The sequence below is a fragment of the Vombatus ursinus genome, unplaced genomic scaffold, assembly GCF_900497805.2.
Source record: "Vombatus ursinus unplaced genomic scaffold, bare-nosed wombat genome assembly UNPS02014813.1, whole genome shotgun sequence".
Classification (NCBI taxonomy): domain Eukaryota; kingdom Metazoa; phylum Chordata; class Mammalia; order Diprotodontia; family Vombatidae; genus Vombatus; species Vombatus ursinus.
This window is the reverse complement of record NW_020954591.1, coordinates 30544669-30567353: the sequence shown is the minus strand read 5'-3', so window position 1 is coordinate 30567353 and position 22685 is coordinate 30544669. Positions and strand designations below refer to the sequence as shown.

At 39.4% G+C, this 22685-nt stretch overlaps 1 protein-coding gene across 5 annotated transcripts in view; it reads left to right on the top strand.

Moving 5' to 3' along the window:
- The window catches only part of FLI1 (Fli-1 proto-oncogene, ETS transcription factor), a 166700-nt gene that overhangs the window by 111661 nt on the left and 32354 nt on the right, over nt 1-22685 (top strand). For all 5 annotated transcript variants that reach the window (XM_027877651.1, XM_027877653.1, XM_027877655.1 and 2 more), the window contains 2 exons: nt 238-441; nt 11403-11471. In XM_027877651.1, the coding sequence (XP_027733452.1) occupies nt 238-441; nt 11403-11471 (273 nt within the window). The remainder of the gene's footprint in view (nt 1-237; nt 442-11402; nt 11472-22685) is intronic.

Here is a 22685-nt window from a genome sequence, read left to right as displayed (position 1 = left end):
AGAGTCTCCTGTCAGGTTTTAAAAGGAAGTGTCTAAGAAGCTCCCCAAAGTACTAAGTGGTTCAGGCAGCTCCAGATGTGGTCCCCAGATGGGTGCTATTGGAAAGCCCATCTGGGAACAAAAACTTTTCCCATTGGAGAAAGTCTTCATAGAAATAGCACAAGATGAGTGGATGGAGGGGCAGCTCTTTTGGCTAAGCAGACATGATTTGCTAACTCTATTTTCTTCTCCATCCAGATCCGACCCTGTGGACCCAAGAACATGTGCGCCAGTGGCTGGAGTGGGCAATAAAGGAGTATGGCTTAATGGACATCGACACAACCTTGTTCCAGAACATGGATGGCAAGGAACTGTGCAAAATGAACAAGGAGGACTTTCTCCGAATCACCTCCCTGTACAACACAGATGTGCTGTTGTCACACCTTACTTACCTCAGGGAAAGTAAGTGTTTCACCCTCTCTTGGAGCTGTTGGTGTGTGTTGACCTTCAGGAGGTCAGACAAGGAGCTATCCTAGGAAAGCAACAATAAACTCTTAAGTGTTAAGCCCTCTCTTATAGCTGTGCTTTTCAGAGTAAATGTTTTGTGAATGGTTTAGTTCCCTAGGTAGATTTAAGGAAAGGAAATTCATCTTCTTGGTATCAGTTTGTTTTGGACATTGTTATTGAGGAAACATTGTTTTTTCCCTGAAAAATTGCCAAGGCCACACTGGCTTCTTAAGACACTGCTGAGGGCCAGACATAGTTCCGTGTGTGAGGAAAATAGTGTCAAGTGTCTTCTTCACAGAAAGGCTTGAATTAAGCAAAGAAGTGAAAGGAATGGGATGGGATTGAAGAGGAGACCTTTAGAAGGACTGCAGGCTATGGGGCTCTGTTATTTTCATTCTTCTAGGTATACGCCCTGACTGGTGTTTTCCTGAGCAGTTATTGAAAAGCCACACAGGAAACCTTCCAGATGCATAGATTTAAGATTCGCAGTTTTGAATAGTTCCTAGGTACCCTGACAAGACATTAACTGTCTCCTTTTCTAGCCTACCCCCAGCTTCTCACTGACTATGACTCCTGTTACTGCTGGCTATAGACTGTTCTGAGCTATCTGCATACTCTCTTTAAAAAAAAAATCAACAAGTGTTAAAGGCATATTAGCCTATGAGAGAACCCAACTAAGGCAGGCACCATGCCATAATCAAAAGAATTGAAAGAGAACTGAAAAGGGGAGAGCTTTGGAGGGAATTGCCCAGTAGGTAGCTTTTAGCACCTGGCATCTGGAAAATGTACTTAGGAACTTCTCTATTTGTATGATTCCTTAGAAATTATTTTTTTGAATTCTGTACCACAAAATAAAATCCATTTTAGACCCAGAAAGTTCCTCCAGTAAGGCATTTTGCTTTTTATCAGCTAATAAACCAAACCAGCATTCTCTATAATAAACCCAAACCAGGTTGAAAAAACCCAAAATAACTTTTTATTTGGCCCCTTTGCCTTTGTCCTTACATGGGACCTTTAAATGCTCTTCAATATCTCCTAGGCCTATGACTTGTCATTTCTCTGTCTCATGTTGTAATTGTACCAACAAAAAATAGGAATAATAGCTTTGTATTCTCTAAAAACAAAACAAAAAGTGTTCATCTAAGTCTCTAGCAATAGCCTGAAATTGCAGGCTAAGCTATCTGCACACCTTGAGTCACAAAGAAATAAGTGTGCATGATGTAATAATATATTACATTAGATATAGATATATAGATATATTGGTACCATTTACTTACCTCAAGTTTGCATTAGGCTGCTAATATAAAGTGCTTTCTTTCTCTCCTCTCTCTGTCTCTCTGTCTCTCTCTATCTCTCTGTCTCTCCATCTCCATCTCTGTCTGTCTCTTTCTCTCTCTCTCTCTCTCTCTCACACACACACACACACACACACACACACACACACACACAAATACACAAATTCCACCTTCACATAATAGAGGAATGTTCCACCCCATTCATTTTGCCCTCAACCTCATTATTCCCTTGTTTGGAGTACTCAGTATATTTTAATGTCTGTGTTTCCTTACTCATAAGTACTTAGAGAATAAACAGTTATGGTCTCTGATAAATTAAAACACAGGCATGTAACCCATAGAAACCTTCATAAGCTGTTAGAAATCATTTTATAGATGAGGAAACTGAAGTCTAGAGTTTAGGGGCAAAGCTTGGGACTTGAACCCAGGTATTATAACTCACATTCCAGTATTCTTTGCACTAAGATTCTCCCATAAGACTAAGTGAGTGACAGCTATGATATCAAGAAAGAGAGACAATCGCGTTTCCTCATGAGCTGTCACCTGTCACTTGTGTTGACTATGTGACTCAGTTATAGTAATAACTAGTATTTAGATAACACTTTAATGTTTGCAAAGCACCTTACAATTATTCCCATTTGGTCCTCACTACAACACTAAGTGCTATTATTATCCCCATATTACAGATGTGCAACCTGAGGCAGAGGTTAAGTGATTTGCCTAGGATCACACAGCTAGTAAATATCTGAGGCCAGATTTGAACTTATGTCTTCCTGACTCCAGGTGTAGCACTCTACCCACTGCACTGCTTAGCTACCTGTTGCTTAGCTATAATATTAGGGAGTCTAGAGGGCCTAGGCTAAAGGTGTTGAGAGACACAGCACTAAAAATAATTATGATCTCAGAATGTCAGAGACAGAAGGAACTTTAGATGAGAAATCATCCAGTCTAACCTCAATCCAACATGCCTAACAAGTGATTGTAAGGGCTTTGCTTGAAGGCCTCCAGTGGGAAAAAAAAAAAAAAACAAGGTAGCCCGTTCCACTTTTGTACGGCTTGAGTTGTTAGGAAGTGTGCTTAGCATAGTGCCTGGCACACAGTAATCACCTGATAAATGCTAGTTGAGTAATTACCATTGAGCCTAAATCTGATTCTGCAACTTTCCCCATTATCCTTTGTTCTGCCTTCTGGGACGAAGCAAAGCAAGTCTAACTGGTCTTCCAGATAACAGCCCCTCAAATACTTGAAGACAGCTTTTCTGTTCCCCTGAAGCCTTTTCCAGTTCCTTCAACCCATCCTGACAATGTACATTTTCCCATCCTGGCCACCTTCTTCTTCTTGGCAAGTTCCAATCGGACAATGTCCATCCATTTGGTGTGTAGTGCTGAATGTGGTCCTCTAGATGTGGTCTGACCAGGAGGGAGGAAGATAGCTGCTCATTTTCCTGACTCTAGATACTATCTCTCAAGGTAAAAAGAGCAACAGTCATCCTCACCAACTGTGTCTTTCATCTGATTTTTCCAGTGGCATCTTGTGTAGCACCAAGTATATCTTTCAGCTGTATCTCAGCTCTAGGTGGAAATAAATGTGAACTACTGTTAAAAGATACTCTATACATATGTGTGTGTGTATATATATATATATGTATGGCAGTTATTCTAGCTGTTCCAGTTACACATTACTCCATCCCTATAGTCAATATATAATGCTTGAGTCCCATGGTGAGAAATAACCCTGTAAGGTGAAAATGCCTTACTTACTAAACGTGTACTGACACCATTTTTTCATTTGTTCCCATTTGGCTCCTTGAGCTATTGTCTTCTTGCTGTCATTCCACTAAAAAAAAAATCAAGGGGTCCCACAGTGATTTATGGGTTCAAACCATGATGACTAAGGGAGGAGTCAACCCTTGTTATAAAGACCCCAAGAGGAGAGCACAGGGACCTCTAAAAGTCCCTTTCCTACATTGAGCCACGGCCTTAAAGAAATTAGATCAGATTCACTTATTTTTTAAATTTATTTTTCTGATGAGCTTGTTTTGGTCCCCAGCACTAGGAATATCAATCTCACTCTTCAGCTTCTAGCCTCTTGACTCTTTCAGTATTGGTTTTGCAGGGTAGCAAGTTAAGATGCCTAAATGTCATTCCTCATGGAGGAGAGGTAGAGGAGTAGGAGAAATTCTTTCCAGGCAGCTGTGCTCTTCTCTGCTGTCCCAGTTGATGGGAATTCCCCATTGCCAAAACACTTTTAAATACTTTATTGTTTTCCCAGACTTATTTCCAGCGGATGTTTGTGTTAATGGAGGGAGGTCAACACTTGGAGAAAGGGTATTTTTGAAGGGGGTTATTCCTTATGCTTTGTCATTTGGGAGTGAGTTAAAGGGAAGGAGGGGGTCAAATATTTCCACCTTGACATGATATGGGAGAAAAATATCTGAAATCTTCCACTATACCAATGGAGGGGTTTCTGAGGGGGGCCGAGGAGAACTAATAGTGAGAATGAGTGAGGGAGTAAAGTTTGAGCAGAGAACTCTGCTTTTGTACACGGTCTTCCAGTTCAGATGCTGCTCAGAAATATCTATCTTCTGGTCTTCAGTATAAAATAGGTGTCTTTTAGGGTAAGATTTTTCTCCTTGCATTAAGGTCAGGATGTTCTGAGGAGGTGTTTTTCTGTGGCCTGTGGAGGACCCTATCCATCCAGCCAGCCATCCATCCAGCCAGCCATCCCTCCATCCATCTAATATTGTTCAGTTTTCCAGAGTGTGGGATCACTGAAACATAAATTTAGAAGTAGAGGGGACTTTGGACAGATCATCTAGTCCATTTTGCAGATGAGAAAACCAAGGCCAAGAGAAATGAAATGACTTGCCCAAGATCACACAGGTATGAACTCAGCTCCTTTGACTCTGAATCTAGTACTTTTCTGCTCACCACACTACAATAGGAATGGAGTAATGTGACTGGAGCTGCTAGAATCAGTCTTCTGTCTGGTTTCTTGGGATTTACTCTGTCTGCCCTGGAAGATCCCCCTACTCTTCCTGATATTCAATTTATTCCAAAATGAGTTGACAGATACAAACACTTCTGTCTATCCACCTATCCATCTACCCATACAAACATACATATGTACAGTATATACATAGTCATCATGACCTCTCAAAGTGAAATAGATCCTTCATCATTTATGACCGCTTTAAAGTCTCCTTGAGAAATTCAAACTTCCCAGAACAATTACAGATTGGCCTCAATTCACATCAGTTTTTGAAGGTAAACAGGGGCTCCCAGACAAATAGTATCAGTTGCTAGGTATGTGTGTAGTGCCCCCTTGTGGACAACATAAGGAAATCTTATTAGTATTCCCATTGTACAGCTGAAAAAACTGAGTCCCTAGAAAGGTTAATTAATTTGTTCCTTGTCACACAAAGGGGGAGTAACAGAACAATACTTAGAATTCAGGTCTCCCAATTCCGTTTGTGGTACCTATTTGCACACTACCTCACATTGATGATTTAGGGACTATTATGACAGAAAACTGAATTTAGGGAAATAAGCTCAGAAACATCTCTTCTTGTGTTCCCACTACCTCTAATGTGTCCTTATACTCCTATCTAGTTCTCAGGGACAAGCCACTTTTCTCACACCGAGATATAACTTCTTTTCAAAAGCTATTCACTTGGCCTCATAAAATGAGGAAGATTAAACCAAACTTGTCAGCACAGCTAGCCCTATCTTTCTTCTCCACTGCTTTTCAAAGTCTGGAGATAATTGGTTGAGGTACTTTCTCATACTCACCCCATTTGGCAAAGGCCATATTGATAGGAGGCAGGCTTCAGGGAAATGAGGCTTAAATGTTTGCAAGCCAAAGTTGGGATGGACTTCAAAAGAAAATCAACTGTCACTTACTAGAAGTTCATCCTTTAGGCCGCTGGGGGGAGTTTTGTGATGATTGGGAGAAGAGAAGCATCTGGTTGGGCAGGAACAATAGTGGGAGGAAAGAAAGAGAAAAGAATCCATTTACTCTCATTATATAGAAGGATTTGGACAGGGCTATGTGAGTGTCTGAGCCTGACTTTTCACAAACACTAAGTAATTATATTTCCAAATGGTGGCAACACAAGAGAAATAAATACCTTGTGTAGCAAGAAGGCATTAAAAACATATCTCCCTCCATTTCCATTTTTAATTTAAACTTTAATGAAAAACACATTTCCCATTCCATGGCATTCCCACCTGCAATCTCAGACTGCCGGGCAAAGGTGATGGCTCTGGGCAATTAAGTTGGTGATGCTTTATCCTTTCCAGCAACATTACACCAAGGTTTGGACTATTAAAAGAGTTCAAGATGAGGGCTGAGGGGAGGAGGGGCCCAGATTTGTCTCCTAGTCAGTGGCTTAGTCAAACTGGTTGAAGTATATAAGCCTTATCCCTGAAATCCTTGTTGGGGTAAAGCCCAGTTGGAGTCATCTAAAAGTAAAGGAGGGGTGGTGGAAGTCAAACTTGATAAGTAGATTGGAAGTGCTAATCTATTTTAAGTAAGGGGTGTAGAACTGTGTTGAAATGCCAGGAGACAAAATTTGGAGAGCCAAGTATTTCTTTTGCTGCTCAATGCAATGGAGGTTTAAGGAACAATTCAGGTAGAATAGAACGTAAGTACCTGGAGGGGAGCTTCTATTTCATTTTGCTTAACACAGTTTATTGTGAATTTCTTCTTTTTTTGGTGGGATCTGTCATTTCATTGTTATTAGGAATTGCTAATAAGTAATTATTAATTAGGAATTACTAATAAGAGAAGTTGCCTCTACTGATGTAGGTGAGTCCCTCTTTGCAATTTGTATTGCAAGAGGGAGCAGAAAAGGTTAAATTATTTGCCCAGGGTCACACAAGCAATATGTGTCAGAGGCAGGACTGAACCCAGGCTTTTCTGATTCCAAGGCTAGCTCTCTATTTACTGGGCAAAGCTGCCTCCAGATGCCTGACAGATAGGAGGTGTTTAATAAAGGTTTATTCATTCAATCACCACTTCAAAGATTAGCCATAGCAGTCTCTCCTCTCTCCCAGTCTCCAAACACTGTCCAATCTTAGCCAGACTCAATAAAGATGTCAGAGACGCATGCTATTGCAGGGTCTATTCTAACCAGCTATGAAATTTGGCCTCAGTGAAACCTGCGGACATACTTAAATGGCAATTGCCTCTGGGGATATTTATTGTGACTTACCTAGGCATACCCCAAACAGTGTTGGTTCAATCAATGTTGTTTTACAAAAATATCTCTTGAGACATTATGAAAGGACTAGGCCATGAAGTCTCAAACCCTATTCTAACATTTGAGGGAAGGAGGAAAGAAAATGGGACAAATTGTTTGTTGTATCCTGCAGGCCTCTTCCTGTTCCCCAATCTTCCAGGAGTCTCTGGCTTTTCTTGTGGACTTCCCAACAAGGAGACTCTTACTTCACTTTGAAGCTCTGTTCCTATGGGACTGACTGCCTCCAAACATGGCAAACTAAAATTCTGTTTCCATGGAATCAATGACTGATGTTAGGTTGGGTTTGCCTGTAGGTCTACCAACAGGGAAACTGGTTTATCTTCCTTCTGGTCACATGGAAGACCTGAAAAAATCCATCTCAGGGTTATCTTACACCATGGTGAACATGTATTAAGTGTCTACTGCATATAAAGCATGGTACTCAAAACTGGGGGAAGAATCTCATACTCAAAGCCTTTACAACTTGTTTGGGACTATTGAAAAAAGCTTGTTTCCCACTGGCATAAGCTTCTGGAACTCAGGGTCATCTTCACACCATGATGAGGCATGAGAACAGGGCTTTAGTAAAGGACTGCCATTAAGTAAGACTTACTCACTTAATGAGATCTTAATCTAGCAGGGTAGCACAACATAGCCACAAATAATTGCAAGATAAAATTATAATATCCTTGAAGGCAGAGACCATGTTGGGGAGGTGCTTTCTTCGTTTCCCTAGTGCCAAAGTCTATGTGAGTTGATGCAAACACAGGTGACTTCAATACAACTAGAATGTTCAGAATGATGGAAATTATAATCTTGTTGTTGTTTTCTGTCCTGGAGTATTATGATCAGTTCTGGGAGCTAAATTTTAAATAGAACATTGAAAAATTGGAGCATCTCCAGATAAATACCACCATGATGGTGAATAGACTCAAAACCATGCCACACAAGGATCGGTTGAAATGTTTAGCTGAAAAAAGAGAAGACAGGGTAGATATGATAACTGTCTTCTGTTACAGACATTGTCAAGGGAAGGGGGAGAAAGGGATAAGTATTTATAAAACACCTATTATGTGCCAGGCATTAACCTACACACTTTATAAATATTATCTCATTTGATCCTCATAACAATGCTGAGAGGTAGGTGCTGTTATTATCCCCATTCTACAGCTGAAGAAAACTGAAGCAAGCAGAAGTTAAGTGACTTGCCCAGGGTCTCACAGCTAATAAGTGTTGGGTGGAATTTGAATTCAGGTCTTCCTGACTCTAGGCCTAGTGTTCTCTCCACTGCATCTACTAGTACTTCAAACCGGCAAGAATTATACAGGATGAGAAGAGGGATAAAGGGGCTACAGTCTACATTAGAGAAAGGAGTACCCACACCAGTGACATCACTGAGGTAGCGAAAGAATGCATATGGAAATGTAATCAGACTTATTCTGCCTGACCTCAGAGAGAAAAAGTAGGACCAAGTTACAGGGAGTCACTTTTTGAGTCACTAGAAGGAGAGAGCTAGAGCTGTCCAAAACTAGAGTTGACTTCCTCAGGGGGCAGTGAATTTTTCATCACTGGAAGTGTTCAAAGAAAGGCTAGATGACTATTTCTCAGAGATATTGCAGTGGACTTGTGATTCAAGTAGGGATTGGTCTAAATGAGCTCTCAGATTCTGTGATTGAAATTGTTTTTATTGGTGGGATCTTTGGTAGCCTAGGGATTCAGTAGTACATCAATGCTGAGCCAAATTCCATGAGAAATTTCCCAGCATAATGAGCCTCAAATAATTCCCGAGGAATGCATGCACAGGCACAGATTTGGCAAATACCATCAGGGTGGGCTCCAGTGGGAATCCTACCACTTCTTAGCAAGGTCATCTAAGAAAAGATAGTATTGTGCCTCCCTGGCCCCCATGAACTTGTTAGACAAGGATTAGGAGGAGGCAACACTAGTTTTTCAGGAAGAAGGCTAAAACACTCTTACCTCCCCCACTAGCCTTTACAGGAAAGGCAATCTTTCTAAGAGTGAAACTTGAACCAAAAATAGTCTTTAGGGCAAAATCCTTTTCCTAGGTAACCATGAAATATGTATTTCATGCAAGCTTTAGGGAGGTCAAAAAACTTTCTCTCAGTGCTTTCTGAGAGTTTCCTGTGGAATTCGCATATGCCCGAAGAAGAATTTTCACTAAGGGGAAAATTTAATAAATATGGTTTATCTAAGCTTTGTGCTCTCTGCTAAATCTATGCTAATGATGAAGGCAGTTTTTTTTCTCCTCAGAGACCATCATTTTTCTTTATTTACTTCAGCAGTGAAGTTTTGAAAGTTCTAGGGGAAAGGAAGTAGGGAGAAAAAGGCTTAGACCAAAAGGAGGCAGGAATTCTTGGTTCTATTCTTGGTTCTTTTTATTTGCTTCTGTAAGGAACTTCTAGGTCCATTTCTGTACCATTTTTCCAGGTAGTAAGGTTCTTTCTTATTACAGTGGTGCTCCTTGATAATGCTGATGCTGGCATAAGGAGGAAGGAGGTCTAACATACAAAGATAGGCTAACTAACCATTGGTCTTTTATTGGCTGCTGTTATCATTATTTACTCCCATTGCTACAATCATTCTGTATTCTCATCCAGGCTGGTAGTCCCTTTTTGGCCATCTTGTGAGACCCTTGTCCCTGTCTTCCTATAATTACACCCCAGAGGGTCCAACCTATGTGCTAGAGGCCTATTTTTCATTCTCTTGATGTTCCATAGATGACATTAGTCATCCCACACTTTTGTGGTGATCTTTCCATTCATACCTTTCTTTGAGGGCAGCTCTTATACTACCTCGTCTACACAGTTCCTACATGGTAATTGGCTACAGCCTGCTCACTACCACCATGCCTCTCCAGTGCCCTTTGGGTGATCCTCTGTTAATATTGCTCTTTATTATTATTCAGGGGACATCATTCTGCCTTTGTATCGGTGTAAGAATGCCATATTATGATAGACTGCTGCTGTACTGTAATTGTATTCATTTTATTGAGAGAGGAAACAACTGAGTATACCTCATAAACAGTCTTCCCCTTCCCTAAGCTGAGAAAATACCTTTGACTTATAAAAATTTTCTTTTCACCTTTCCACTCCTCATTCACAGTGGATAGAGTGTTGAACTTGGAGTCAGAAACATCCAAGTTCCAATCTAGCCTCAGAAACTTATTAGCTGTGTGACCATGGGCAAATGACTTTTAACCTTTGACTGCCCCAGTTTCCTCATTCGTAAAATGGGGATAATAATAGAACCTACTTTACAGGTTTTTTTGGAGGGGATTAGTTAATATTTTAAAAGGGCTTTGCAAGCTTTAAAGTGTTACATATAAATGCTAGCTATTATTCAGTAGCATTCATTTGAGGAAGGGGCTACATACTGAGCAGTTAGTTAAATCTCTTTAAATCCCCTTCTCTCATATTCTAAAATTTTTTTAGTTCTTGATTCTTTTCTCTGACATACACAACCATCAGCCTGTGGATAGCAGATGTAGAATTGCTGTTTTCTTTGAGACAGAAAAGAAAAGTTTAGCCAAGATCCTATTCCATGTACTAAAATTCTGATTCCCAAGTGTATATCGTCCAGCCATCATAAGTCAAGAAAAGATTGCTCAAAAGTGCCTTGTTAAAAAAAAAATACTATGTCCTTTGTAGAGCAGTGATTCTCAGTCCTGGCCTTGCAACATTTCCACATTCTCCAGGGATATCCCAAAGTTCTCCAGAACTGATCAAAATAAAATTATTTCAGATTCATTTTAATGAACAAAATAAACATATGCCATGCTTTAAAACATCAAGAATCTGTGTTCTTGTTAGAGAAAGAAAGGAGAAGTTACAAAATTTTAAGCAAGCATTGTGGTGATGTCACTACCAGTCATAAGTACACCAGTGGGATAGGAAAGTAAAGTTATTGCTTACTACAATTTGACATTCTCTCTTGAAGAAGTCAACAAGGTAATGAGAAAGCCACTCTATATGAATTTACCCCTCATCCTCCATTCTAGTCTGCTCAGCACCTAGCCATCATGCCCCTGGAATGTCCACATTATTCAAAGGGCCTGGTATTTTGTGAATTTAGTCTTTCTTCCAAGGACCTCAGAATTATGATCATTTCTGTAAAGACCTTCTCACAGTGTAGAGACTTTGGCCCCACTCTGAATAAACATGGGAGCCAAATAACATCCATGAGCATTCTAACACCAAGCCTGAATAACTGCTCTAACTATAAACTCATGAAAGGCAGCATGAATACAGCTCCAAATTAATGATTACAAAATAGTTACTTAATTTTGTCTCAGTAATATATCTGTTCTTTTTGCCTCTGGATAGTCTATCATTTATAATTTTGTTTCTCCATCTTTACAGGTAGCTCACTGCTAACATATAATACTCCCTCCCATACAGACCAGTCCTCAAGACTGACTGCCAAGGAAGGTAAGTTAGCTTTTTTTTCTCTTTTGTATGCAACAGAGAATTTGGTGAAGTGTCAGAAAGAGTGTGGAGCTACCAGTTTGTGATCTAGTCTTTGTATTTCCTTCATCTATAGAGCAATTCCCTACTTGTGTCAGTAGCTGTGAAAATGCAACGTAGGAGGCTTTGAGTTACTTTAGTGTCAATGTGCTAAAAAAGTTTTAACATGGCTATAACATTCAATGCAAGATGATTTCTTTTCTCTATAGGAATTAAAACATTTTTAGGACAAGTTGAAGTCATGTTAACCTAATTTTTAAAATTTCTTCCTCCTCTGTACCAAAAAAGCATATAAAGTAGTTTTTTTTTTTTTTGCCCCTCAGGAAAATGGAAAATATCAAGGTTACCTTTTTATGTCTTTATGTCTGATCCTTTCCTTTCTGTCTCCTTCCCAGGCTGTCTTTCTTGAACAGATAACAAAATAGAATTGATTATATGTTTTATTATCTGTTATACTTAGGATAGTATAGTAAGTAAATATTCTATTCCCTGGGCTATACACTGGCCATGAATAGGTGATAGAATCTACCATGGCCTTAGGTGAAGTGAGTTCTGTGATTCAGATTGAAGCTTCTCTATTATCTTTGGGGATAAGGAAAAGCTATGGCCAGAAAATTCCCATGACTTTCAAGGCCCAAAACTTAATAGAATGAGTCAGAGCTCAATACCTGGATATAGCTTGCTAAAACAATAGAGCTGAAATAGATGTGATATCTAGAATGGATACAGGGTCCATATGAGCATGAATGGAGTAAGAAAAAAGATGTGATCCAGGGTGAGGCTGTAGATCTTTGATACCAAGATAAACGGCAGCATTATAAATTAGACATAGGGTTTCCTTATTTGGTACCGTCTAGGGATCAGAAGTGCTACAGCTCAGAATGGGCTCAGGCTTGTAAGAAAAACTAAGGCCAATAAAAAGTAGTAGTGGTTTTTTGATTTGTTTTTTTGTTTTTAGCTAATGGTGGGAGAAGGAGGATGAATGGAACAGGACTGCTGCTTGGAGTAGAGAGGATCATAATAATTACTGGCAGAAGGGAGGCAGAGATGTTCAATTATTAAAGATCAGTAAACATGTAGCAAAGGGATCACCAAGAACTGACTTCATCAAGAAGAAGTCATGACAAACTAACTTCATTTCCTTTTTTCACAGGTTGTTAAATTAATAGATTAGAAGAATGTTGTCTTCATAACTTACCTAGATTACTACAAAGTATTTAATAAAGTATCTCATTATAGTCTTATGGAAAAGAGGCAGAGAGATGGGATAGATGATAGTATAATTAAATTCATTGAGAAGTGGTCAAATGACCAAATTCAAAGAGTATTTATTAATGGTACTATATCAACTTGGACATTGTTCTCCATTGTTATTTCCTTTGCATTCAGTGCTTGTCCCTATGCTGCTTAATATCTTTATCAGTGACTTGGATAAAGGCACAGGTGGTATTTCAAATTTGCAGAATACATAGAGCTGGGAGGGATGGCTAACAAACTGGTTGACAGAATCCAAAAATGTTGAACACTAGAATGTTGGATCCATTCTAAAAAGTCAAGAAAAGGGAGAAGAAGGAGGAGAAGAAATAGAAGGAAGAGAATGAGAAAGAAGAGGAGGAGGAAAAATAGAAGAAAAAGAAGCATTTATATTATATATATATATATTATACTACTTGCCCAAAGACATATATATATATATATTATTTTGAAATTTGCAAAGCACTTTACATTTGTCATCTCATTTGAGCCTCTCAACAACCTTTTGAGATAGGAGCTATGATTATCTCCATTTTATAGATGAAGATACTGAGTCCGAGAGAAATTAAGCAACTTGCCCAGAGTTGTACAGCTAAGAAGTATCTTAGATAGGATTTGAACTCGGGTCTCCCTAACTACAATTCCAGGGCTCTATCCACTATGCCATTTTACTGCAAGTTGAAATTTAATAGGAACAAATGAGTTCATTTGCTTTTTTTTTAAAATTAATCTTATAAATATAAGATTGGAAAGGTGTCAAGGATTCCCATACTTAAAGGTCAGAAAAAGATCTGGGATTTTAGTGAACTATAAGCACAGTTTTAGTCAACAGTGTGATTTTGGCAGTCAAAAAAAAAGTTACTGTAGTCTTGCCCTACAGTAAAAGAGGCACAGTGTTCAGAATGAGGGCGATAATAATCCTGCTGTTTGCAGTCTGCCCTGATCAGACCACAACTGGAGTATTGCGTTCATTTATGGATACCACAACTTGGGAGGGATGTTGATGGATTGGAGAGTATCCAGAGGAGGACAATTAGAATATCGAAGAGTTTTGAATCCATGCTATACGAAAATCATCTAGCTTGGAGAAGACTCAAGGAGGATGTGCTAGCCATGGCCAAATATTAGAAATGCTGCTGTGCGGAACAGGGATTAGACTTGTCCTATTTTGACCCAGAGGGCAGGACTAGGAGCAATATTTGGAAACTACAAATAAATATATTTAGAATTGATAAAAGGGGAAGGAAGGGGGGAAAAGGGCAAAAAAAGACATTAACATGATAACTATTATATATTTAAAAGGAATAGCAAGTTGTACATAATAGATTCATAGTTTCATGTGCAATCATCTTTTTTTTATTATACCGTGTTATGGAAATGATTGTTTTATTCCATAAATTAAAAATAAAACAAATAAAAATGGAAAAAAAAGCAATTAGAGCTATCGAAAGCAGAATGGGCTGCCTCAGAAGTTGGTAAGTTAAGGCTAGATAGTCACCCTCCAAATCTGTTGTAGTTGGAATAGCATAGTCCAGGTATGCATAGGTTTACATGGCCCCTAAGGTACCTCCCGATTCTGAGATTCTGTGAAGCCAAATGACCTGGGTTCTTCTAGTCCCGTTTCTGCCACTGTGTAGCAGTGGAACATTGCACAAGTTACTCAGCTTCTACTTCAATTTTCTCACTTGTAAAATGAGGCGATGATCTCTCCCTTTCTAGCCCTGAAATACTAAGATTCTATTTCCAACCACCTCATTTTAGAAATAATGAAACTGGGGCCCAGAGATGTCAAATTACTTGCCAAAGACATGAAACCTATTGTGTGGATTTATAATCCCTGTCCTTCAATTATTTTGAAATGATATTTTTTTGAAAAAGCAATTTAAATATTATATTAAGTTGCTGATTTAGGCGAGACTTGTCTTCACTTTTAAAAAATTTGAATGAAACCTGTAATTAATGACATTTTCAAGCCATACCTATACTTTTTCCCTTTTAAATAATTTTCATTTTAAGGGGCAACCAATTTGGGGACCAATGTAAGTATGTGGAGCCCACACAATACAAAAAGTTTACCCATTGCACCTTTCAGAGGCACACTTTTTTCTCCAAATCTAACACTTAATTTTTCACATATCAAAGGTGGAGGCTGCGTTAAATCATATTTGACTGAGCACTACATCAAAGGGTCTGAGTTTACAGGTACCCTTGACAGTACCAAGACTGAAACTGAGTAATTTCCTTAGAAGAGCCAGTAGGGGGCGTTTCTATAATTGTTTTCTGCAATTATATAAAACATTTCCATATTAGTTATTTTGTACAAGAAAACTCGAATAAAAGAAAAAAAGAAAGAAGGTGAAAAATAGTATGCTTTAGTCTTTTTCAATCAATATCACTTCTTTCTCTGGAGGAGGATAGTATGCTTCATCATTAATCCTTTGGGATTGTTTTAGATTATTGTATTGCTGAGAATAGCTAAGTCATTCACAGTTCTTCATCAAACAATATTGCTGTTACTGTGTACAACATTCTCTTGGTTCTATTCACTTCACTATGCATCAGTTCATGTAAATCTTTCCTGGTTTTTCTGAAATAATCATGCTTGTTATTTCTTATAGAATAATACCATTCCATTACAATTATATACCAGTTTGTTCAGCCATTCCCCAACTGATAGCCATCCCTTTTTTTTCCAATTCTCAGCCACCAGAAAAAAAGCTGCTTTAAATATTTTTGTACAAATAGGTCCTTTTCTCTTTTTTTGGATGTCTTTGGGCTATAGACTTAGCAGTGGTATTGCTGGATGAAAGGGTATACACAGTTTTATAGTACTTTGGACATAGTTTCAAATTACTCTCCAGAATGGTTGGATCAGTTTAGAACTCCACCAACAGTGGCATTAGTGTCCCAGTTTTCCCATATCCCCTCCAACATCCAACATTTTCCATTTTTGTCATATCAGCCACTCTGATAGGTGGGGGGTGGTACCTCAGAGTTGTTTTAATTTGCATTTCTCTGATCAGTAGTGATAAAGCATTTTTTTCATGTGTCATTGGGTTTTTAATTATGCTACAGAGTTGAAAAGTCACCTTATCTGGGACAGAATATGTCAGTGACCACATCCTTCAATATACTTTCAAGAATCCTAGCTCCCAGTCTACTCCTCCGTCTGCTGGGTCATTTTTTCTTCCCCAACCCAAATGTAATATTCATGCTGTTGGGATTTATACTAACAGCTCACGTTTGCTGGGTAGCAACCCCCTCTCATGAGATGAATGGCCTGCGGGACCATCCAGTATCCAAGCAAATGAGCCTATTCTGCGCTCATTCAGGTTGTACCAGGGCATTTATCTCTCAACGTCGGCTCTGCCCTCTAGAGAGATGATTAATTCTGTGCTTTGCAGGTGCATCTTTTGTCCCCAGTAAAACCCTCCACTTGAGCCCTTTGCTCCCCCATCCCCTCCTCCTCCCGAGGTGGTCTCAGTCTGCTTGAACAAGCCATCGGGAAGGGAAACAAAGTACATTAGCAAGACAAAGCTAACCCAATTCCTCTCTCAGCTCTAATAGCTACCTTAAAAAATGAAAGAAAACCTGAATGTAACCTTGGCTCTGGCGTGCTTGAATAAGACACGAACACATACACGCGCGCACGCACACACACACGTCCACAAACAAACACAAGGCGCTCGCCTGAGCTCATGAAGGGCTTTTCCATCTTCCTTCCCATCTATGTGTATGCCCATCGTCTGCCCTGCATTTTTTCTTCTCTCAAAGGGCAGGTGCTGGCATCGAGCACAAAGCAAAGGAATCGAGAGATGGTGTTTATTAATGATTTTTCAATGTGTGGATCAAATTGGAATGCCTTTTTATTATTTAAAATGGCCAAATTTTCCCTTCAGCAGTCTCTGCACAAGCTGACTACTATCTTAAGGGTCAAAGTGCCTAGGAAGCAAGGCTGGATTAATAAGAATGAGTTTACAAAAGGGTCTGAACCTACTTAAGCTAAATATTCTAGAGGCACGGATTAGATCCCACTAAGTTGGTTATGATTCCTGTTACAGCAAGTAGTCTGGGCCAAGACACGAGATGAATTAGGGTGGGAAGGTATTGTTACCAAAGTAAAATTATAACCAGATGCCAGAGACTAAATGGCTTCCATGATAACTCCAAACTTGTGCCGCTGACTGGCTTTTTCTGCAAATACCTAGACATAGAGTTTGAGCACAGAAATTTTTTTCTCCCACCTTAGTTATCTATTCCTGCCCCCATTCCACCCACTTTCTCCATTTAGTGCTGCAACTGTCCTTTCCTGAGACGATTTGTTTCTTTACATTGCCCAACATACAGGTATAGACTGCACCATAATAAACATGGTCAATGCTATTCCCAACAGCCAGCCTCTTTAGCTAATGTGGGTGTTTCACTGCAGCAGAGGACATATAACACTGGACTTGGAGGCAGGAGAACCTCTGAATAAATCTCTCCTCAAACACTTACTAGTTATATGACCCCAGGTAAGTTGCTTCACCTGAGACTCAGTTTCCTCATCTGTAAAACTGGAATAAAAACAGTAGCACCTGTTTTACAAGGTTGTTATGAGGATAAAGTAATAAAATATAGGTGAAATGTTTTATAAAGCTTAAAACCACATAAATGGCTTTAAGCTATCATTATTATGGTTCTTATCAGATTGGTCAGTGGCAACCCATACAGGCCGACATGGTCTTCCTTGGGTTCCTTTATGCTATCACAAAGAGCCATGGTTTAAGCCTTTCTACATCATTCAGGTAAACTAGAAAGGAGGAAGTGAGACCTAAACAAACTCACAAATAACTCAGAGATAACCAACTTCTACCACAAAAGCAATTAATCTAGGATCATCCTGGTCCAAAATGGAACTGTGGGACCAATTAATATATTGAAGAAAATGTTGGATTGAGGGCTAGGAGGGAGAACTTGAAGTCTCCTGATGCATTCCTTTCATCTGTCAGATTCTCTCATATCTTCATTATGTCTGTTCTGCACAGACAGAGCCACTGGGCACTCACCAGATGCTAGGCTTTGAACAGAGCACAGTTTCTTTCCAGTCCAAACCTCTCTGCCCTTAGTGTTGCATTCAGAATCTGTTTAAATATTTCCAAGTGTCCAAAGACCTAAGATACTAAATTCTGGCTTATTAGCTTCTGAAACTCATAAAGCCCCCTTCTGCCCATTCAGCACTTAGCATCATTGCTATGGCGTGGAAAGCCTTTCCTGGGTTGACTGCTGGAAGCACTTCTCTGCCAAACATTCGGACACATCTTTAGAAAGAGGAATCTATAGCAATTTCCTGTATTTGATTGACTAAAATGTCAGCATATCTCTGTAAATATTTAAAGAAAAAACACTCCCATTACTGTCCCCATTATCATAAGATTTAATTCAACTAACATTTATTAAGCACCTACTATGTGCCAGCCACAATGCTAAGCACTAGGGATGTAAAGGAAAATATGGAACAGACTTTGTCTTCAAGGAGTTTACCTTGTATTGGGGAGGATACAATAGGTACATGTGTAAGTAAAATATAAATAATGTACAAAGTCATACCAAGTAGAGAGAGAGAAAATGTACTAATAATGGGAATTTGGGGAGGTAGAAGGTTGGGGTAGGGTTGGGAGAGAGATTGGGAAAGGCTGGCTATAAAAGGTAGCACTTACACTGTGCTTTGCAGGAAGCTAGGGAGTCTGTTTGGTGGAGATGAGGACAGATTACATTCCAGACAGAAGATGCCATGTGCATAAAGATGTGGAGACAGGAGAGAAAAAGCTGTGTACAAGGAAACAGCAGTTCTGAAGGAGATGCTAGTGGCAGAATTATTCTGTTCAAGATCTCTAAAAGTTAGGTGCCCTCTCAGTTCAAAGATTGAGAGTATCATAGTATTTCCTATCACCATCATCATCACATCATTGCCATCATCACCAACATCATCATCATCATCATCATCATCATCACCATCATTCACAGCTTCTGAGCACCATTAATCTGTGTTAAAATATTGGGGTGTTTTTTATCTTTTTCTGTGAGACGAGGAAAGTGAGCTTGTTAAACCTCCAAGAAGCTGAAAGGTGAAATGAGTTGCAATCAATTAGTTGTGACCTTGGGCCACCTAATCTCTTAGTCCTCAGTTAGCTTATCTATAAGATGAGGGGTCTGAACTAGATGGCTGTTGAGTTCCTTTGTACAACTAGATCAGAGGTCCCATAATCCTGAATCTTCACTGAACACACACCTGGTGGGTGCTCAGCACTGTGCTGGAAAGTATAGCCGATACCTCTCCCCCATAATTATATAAATCTCTGTCCTGAATGAATTTATTGAGGTTTTTGTTTTGTTTTGTTTTGTTTTTTTAAGAGACATACCCATGAAATAGAGAATAATACAAGATAGTATAGAATCCAGTGCCAAAATGGATGGTACAGGTGATAGCTTGATATAATGGAGCAAATACTTAATAATATATAATAATATGTGATTTAATAAAACCTGATAATATAATTTGACAAGATATAATAATATATAATATTTAATAATATATAATAAGTGAATTGATTGATATTTTTGCTTAGTTGTTTTTTAGTCATGACCCCATTTGGGGTTTTCTCAGCAAAACTACTAGAGTGGTTTACCATTTCCTCCTCCAGCTCATTTTACAGATGAGGCAACTGAGGCAAACAGGGTGAAGTGACTTGCCCAGGGTCACAGAGCTACTAAGTGTCTGAGGCTAGATTGGAACTCAAGTCTCCCTGACACTAGGCCTGGCACTCTGTCCACTGCACTACCTAGCTTCAGCAAGTAAACTGATATAGAACTTTAAACTTTTGCTCACTATTTTAATATGCATTGCCACATTAGATACTCAGAATATCCAATATCTACTCACAAAAGAGGCAGCTTAGATTGTACAGTGGGCAGAGCATTGGGCCTAGAGTCAGGGAGGCCTGAGTTTATATCTTATTACCTCAAGATACTTCCTAATTCTGTGACCCTGTGCAAGTTATTTAACCTCTGCTTGCCTCAGTTCTTCAACTGTAAAATGGGGTAATAATGTCACCTTTTTCTTAGAATTGTTGTGGCAACCAAATGAGATAATACTTGTCAAACACAGTGCCTGGCACATAGTAGATGCTTAAAATATGCTTATTCCCTTCCCGTTTCCCACAACAACCCTGTGAAGTATGTACTACGATAGGCAATATTATCCCCGCTTCACAGATAAAGAAACTGAGGCTCAGGGAGAATGACTCACCCATGGTCCCACATTAAGTGTCAGAAGTGGGAAATCTGAACCCAGTTCTTGAATGTCGATGCTACCCCTGATGCCCAGTCAGGTCTGAAGCCTAAATTTGTACTGATCAGCCTGTGTTCCATTCCCTCAATAACCAGGGACCGAGCTCGTCTCACTGGGGTTCATTTATCAAGTGATCAAAATGGGCTTGGAGAAAGGTTGTAAATTTCTAGTAGTCTGAGTCATAGCAGAAGTAGTAGGTCCCAAAATGGAAGTAAATGGAAGATACAGAATAAAGATGAGGGGTAAAATAATAATAATAGTAAAATAATAGCTGAAATTTATTTAAGATGGCATCAAACTGCACTAAGACTTTTGGGACAGCCTGTATAAAGTTTTAAGGTTAACAAACTACTTTGCATGTTTAGATCCTTCCAACATCCCTGTTGGGTAGGTGCTATTATCTCCACTTTACAGGAAGGGAAAATTGAGGCTTAGATTGGTTTATGAATTCTGGGTGAACAGTTAAGGGATAGAGGGAGGTGAGTTCCTAAGTTCTTACGTTTCTATAAATGATAAGCTCTAGAGGAGTGATGTGTGTTATAAGGAAAAGTGGAATGTTATGAGTAGTGACATGATGTGCTTTGTAGGACTGGGGAGGCTTGATGTAGGGGACAAGTTGGTGAATACGTGGAAGTAAATAGATTGTAGAGGGAGTAAATAGATTGTAGACTGTTAGGTCTGTTAGAACTTGGTTGTGTTGATGGGTCTGAGGGGTTTGGGCACAATAGGATTTAAAACTGGATAATTGCATCTCTGTGTGAAGACATGTTGATGAATAACAATAATACTATCTAGCACTTTAAGGTTTGCAAAATGCTTTACAATTATCACATTTAATGAGAATGACAAGTGGGGAAAGGAGAAAAGAATTAGTATATATGTAGTGCCTACCATGTACAGGTACTGTGCACTTTTACAAATATTATCTCATTTCATCTGCAAAAAAACCCCGATAAGTAGGTACTATTATTCCCATTTTACAGATGAGGAAACAGAGACAGACAGAGGTTTAAAAGTGACATGCCCAGGGCCACATAGCCATTAAGTGTCTGAGGCTGATTTTGAACTTAGGTCTTTCTGACTCCAGGACCAGCCCTCTATCCACTGCACTACCTAGCTGCCTCTAATAAGTCTTTGTGTGCAAAGTTAACCCACTCATGATATAACATCTTGGAGGAGTGTTTTGCAGGAGAGTTGTGTGCGTGTGCGTGTGTGTGTGCGTGTGTGTGTGTGTGTGTGTAAAGTGGGAGAGAAGTTGAAACTGTATAGGTCTGCGTACGGAAATAAGACACTGTATGTCTCCTTGTATAGAGTACTGTATGAGGAGTAAGGCCCTGAACATGTGTGCCCAGAGGAAAAGGCCTGTAATGCTGTGAGGTAATGACTTTTAGGGAGTAAATAACACCTCTTGTATAGCAGGTTATCTGGCCCCATGCACTCCATCCATGTCAGCTAACATGCCTTTGAAACGGGAAGGTCTTTTAGTACTCCCACTAAGAAGTTTGCTATTCTGTGTTTTTCCTTTATGACAAAATGCTTTGGATATGTTTTTAGCTGCCCTAGAACAAAATCAGGCATGATTGCTCTGTGTGTGTGTGTGTGTGTGTGCACGTGTACTTGAGCTCACACGCGTGCACTCTTGATATTACTATTACCCGGCAATCCAAGGGCAGAATTTATCATTCCAGAATAGACAGTAGCTCACCCTCTCAGGTTTTTTTTTTTTAAATTGTTTTCCTTTGAAATTCCAAAGTTAATGTTTTGTCTGCTTTCTATCTGACCCTCTTCGGAGGCAGCCACATGTTTTTTCACCGAAAAAAAAAAAGAGAGAGAGAGAAAAAAAAAGAAAAAACCCTGGAAACAAAGAATAGTTGTCTCTAAGCTGCAGCAGGCAGGAAATCCCAGTCCCGAGGGAACTTAGCCAGCCAGTGCTGTCCCAGAGTTAGACTCCAGTTCTCTGAATTCAATTTGACAGCTTGTCTGGGACACTTTCTAAGTAACCATTATCCTTCCTTTCTCCAAGCAAAAGGACTGTTATTTTTTTTCCGTGGGTGTGCTATGTGCAATGTTATTACACACATGTGGGTTACGCAGAGACTGGGACACACTTTCTCTAAACTGTTGGAACCAGTTGGCTGTTTCCCAAAACAAGTGTAAATTTGTTCCAGGGGAAGGAGGCAAATGACTCTAAATGCTGTTTGTCATGATGGTAGCAGGTATGTATATCCAGAGGAGACACTTGGGGTGGTGTATGTGTGTGTGTGTGTCTGTGTCTGTGTGTGTCTCGGTGTATGTATGTGCATATATATGTATGTCTCCTCTTTCCAATTCCAGCTAACGGATGAATCTCCTTATTCGGTAGAGATCCTGTAGCTAGGAAATATGTACCATAGAATAAAGGCTGAAAAACATTCAACATGTGTACTTTTTATACCTTTGGGACCTATCTGGTTGAAACACAAACAAACAAAAATCTTTGACTGTTCACTCACTTTTCTTTTTTAAAAGAAACATCCCTATCAATTTCACCAGGAAAGGGAATTCAGATCTGTACCAGAGATATTCCAGTAATGGAATCACTGGGATGTTGTGGT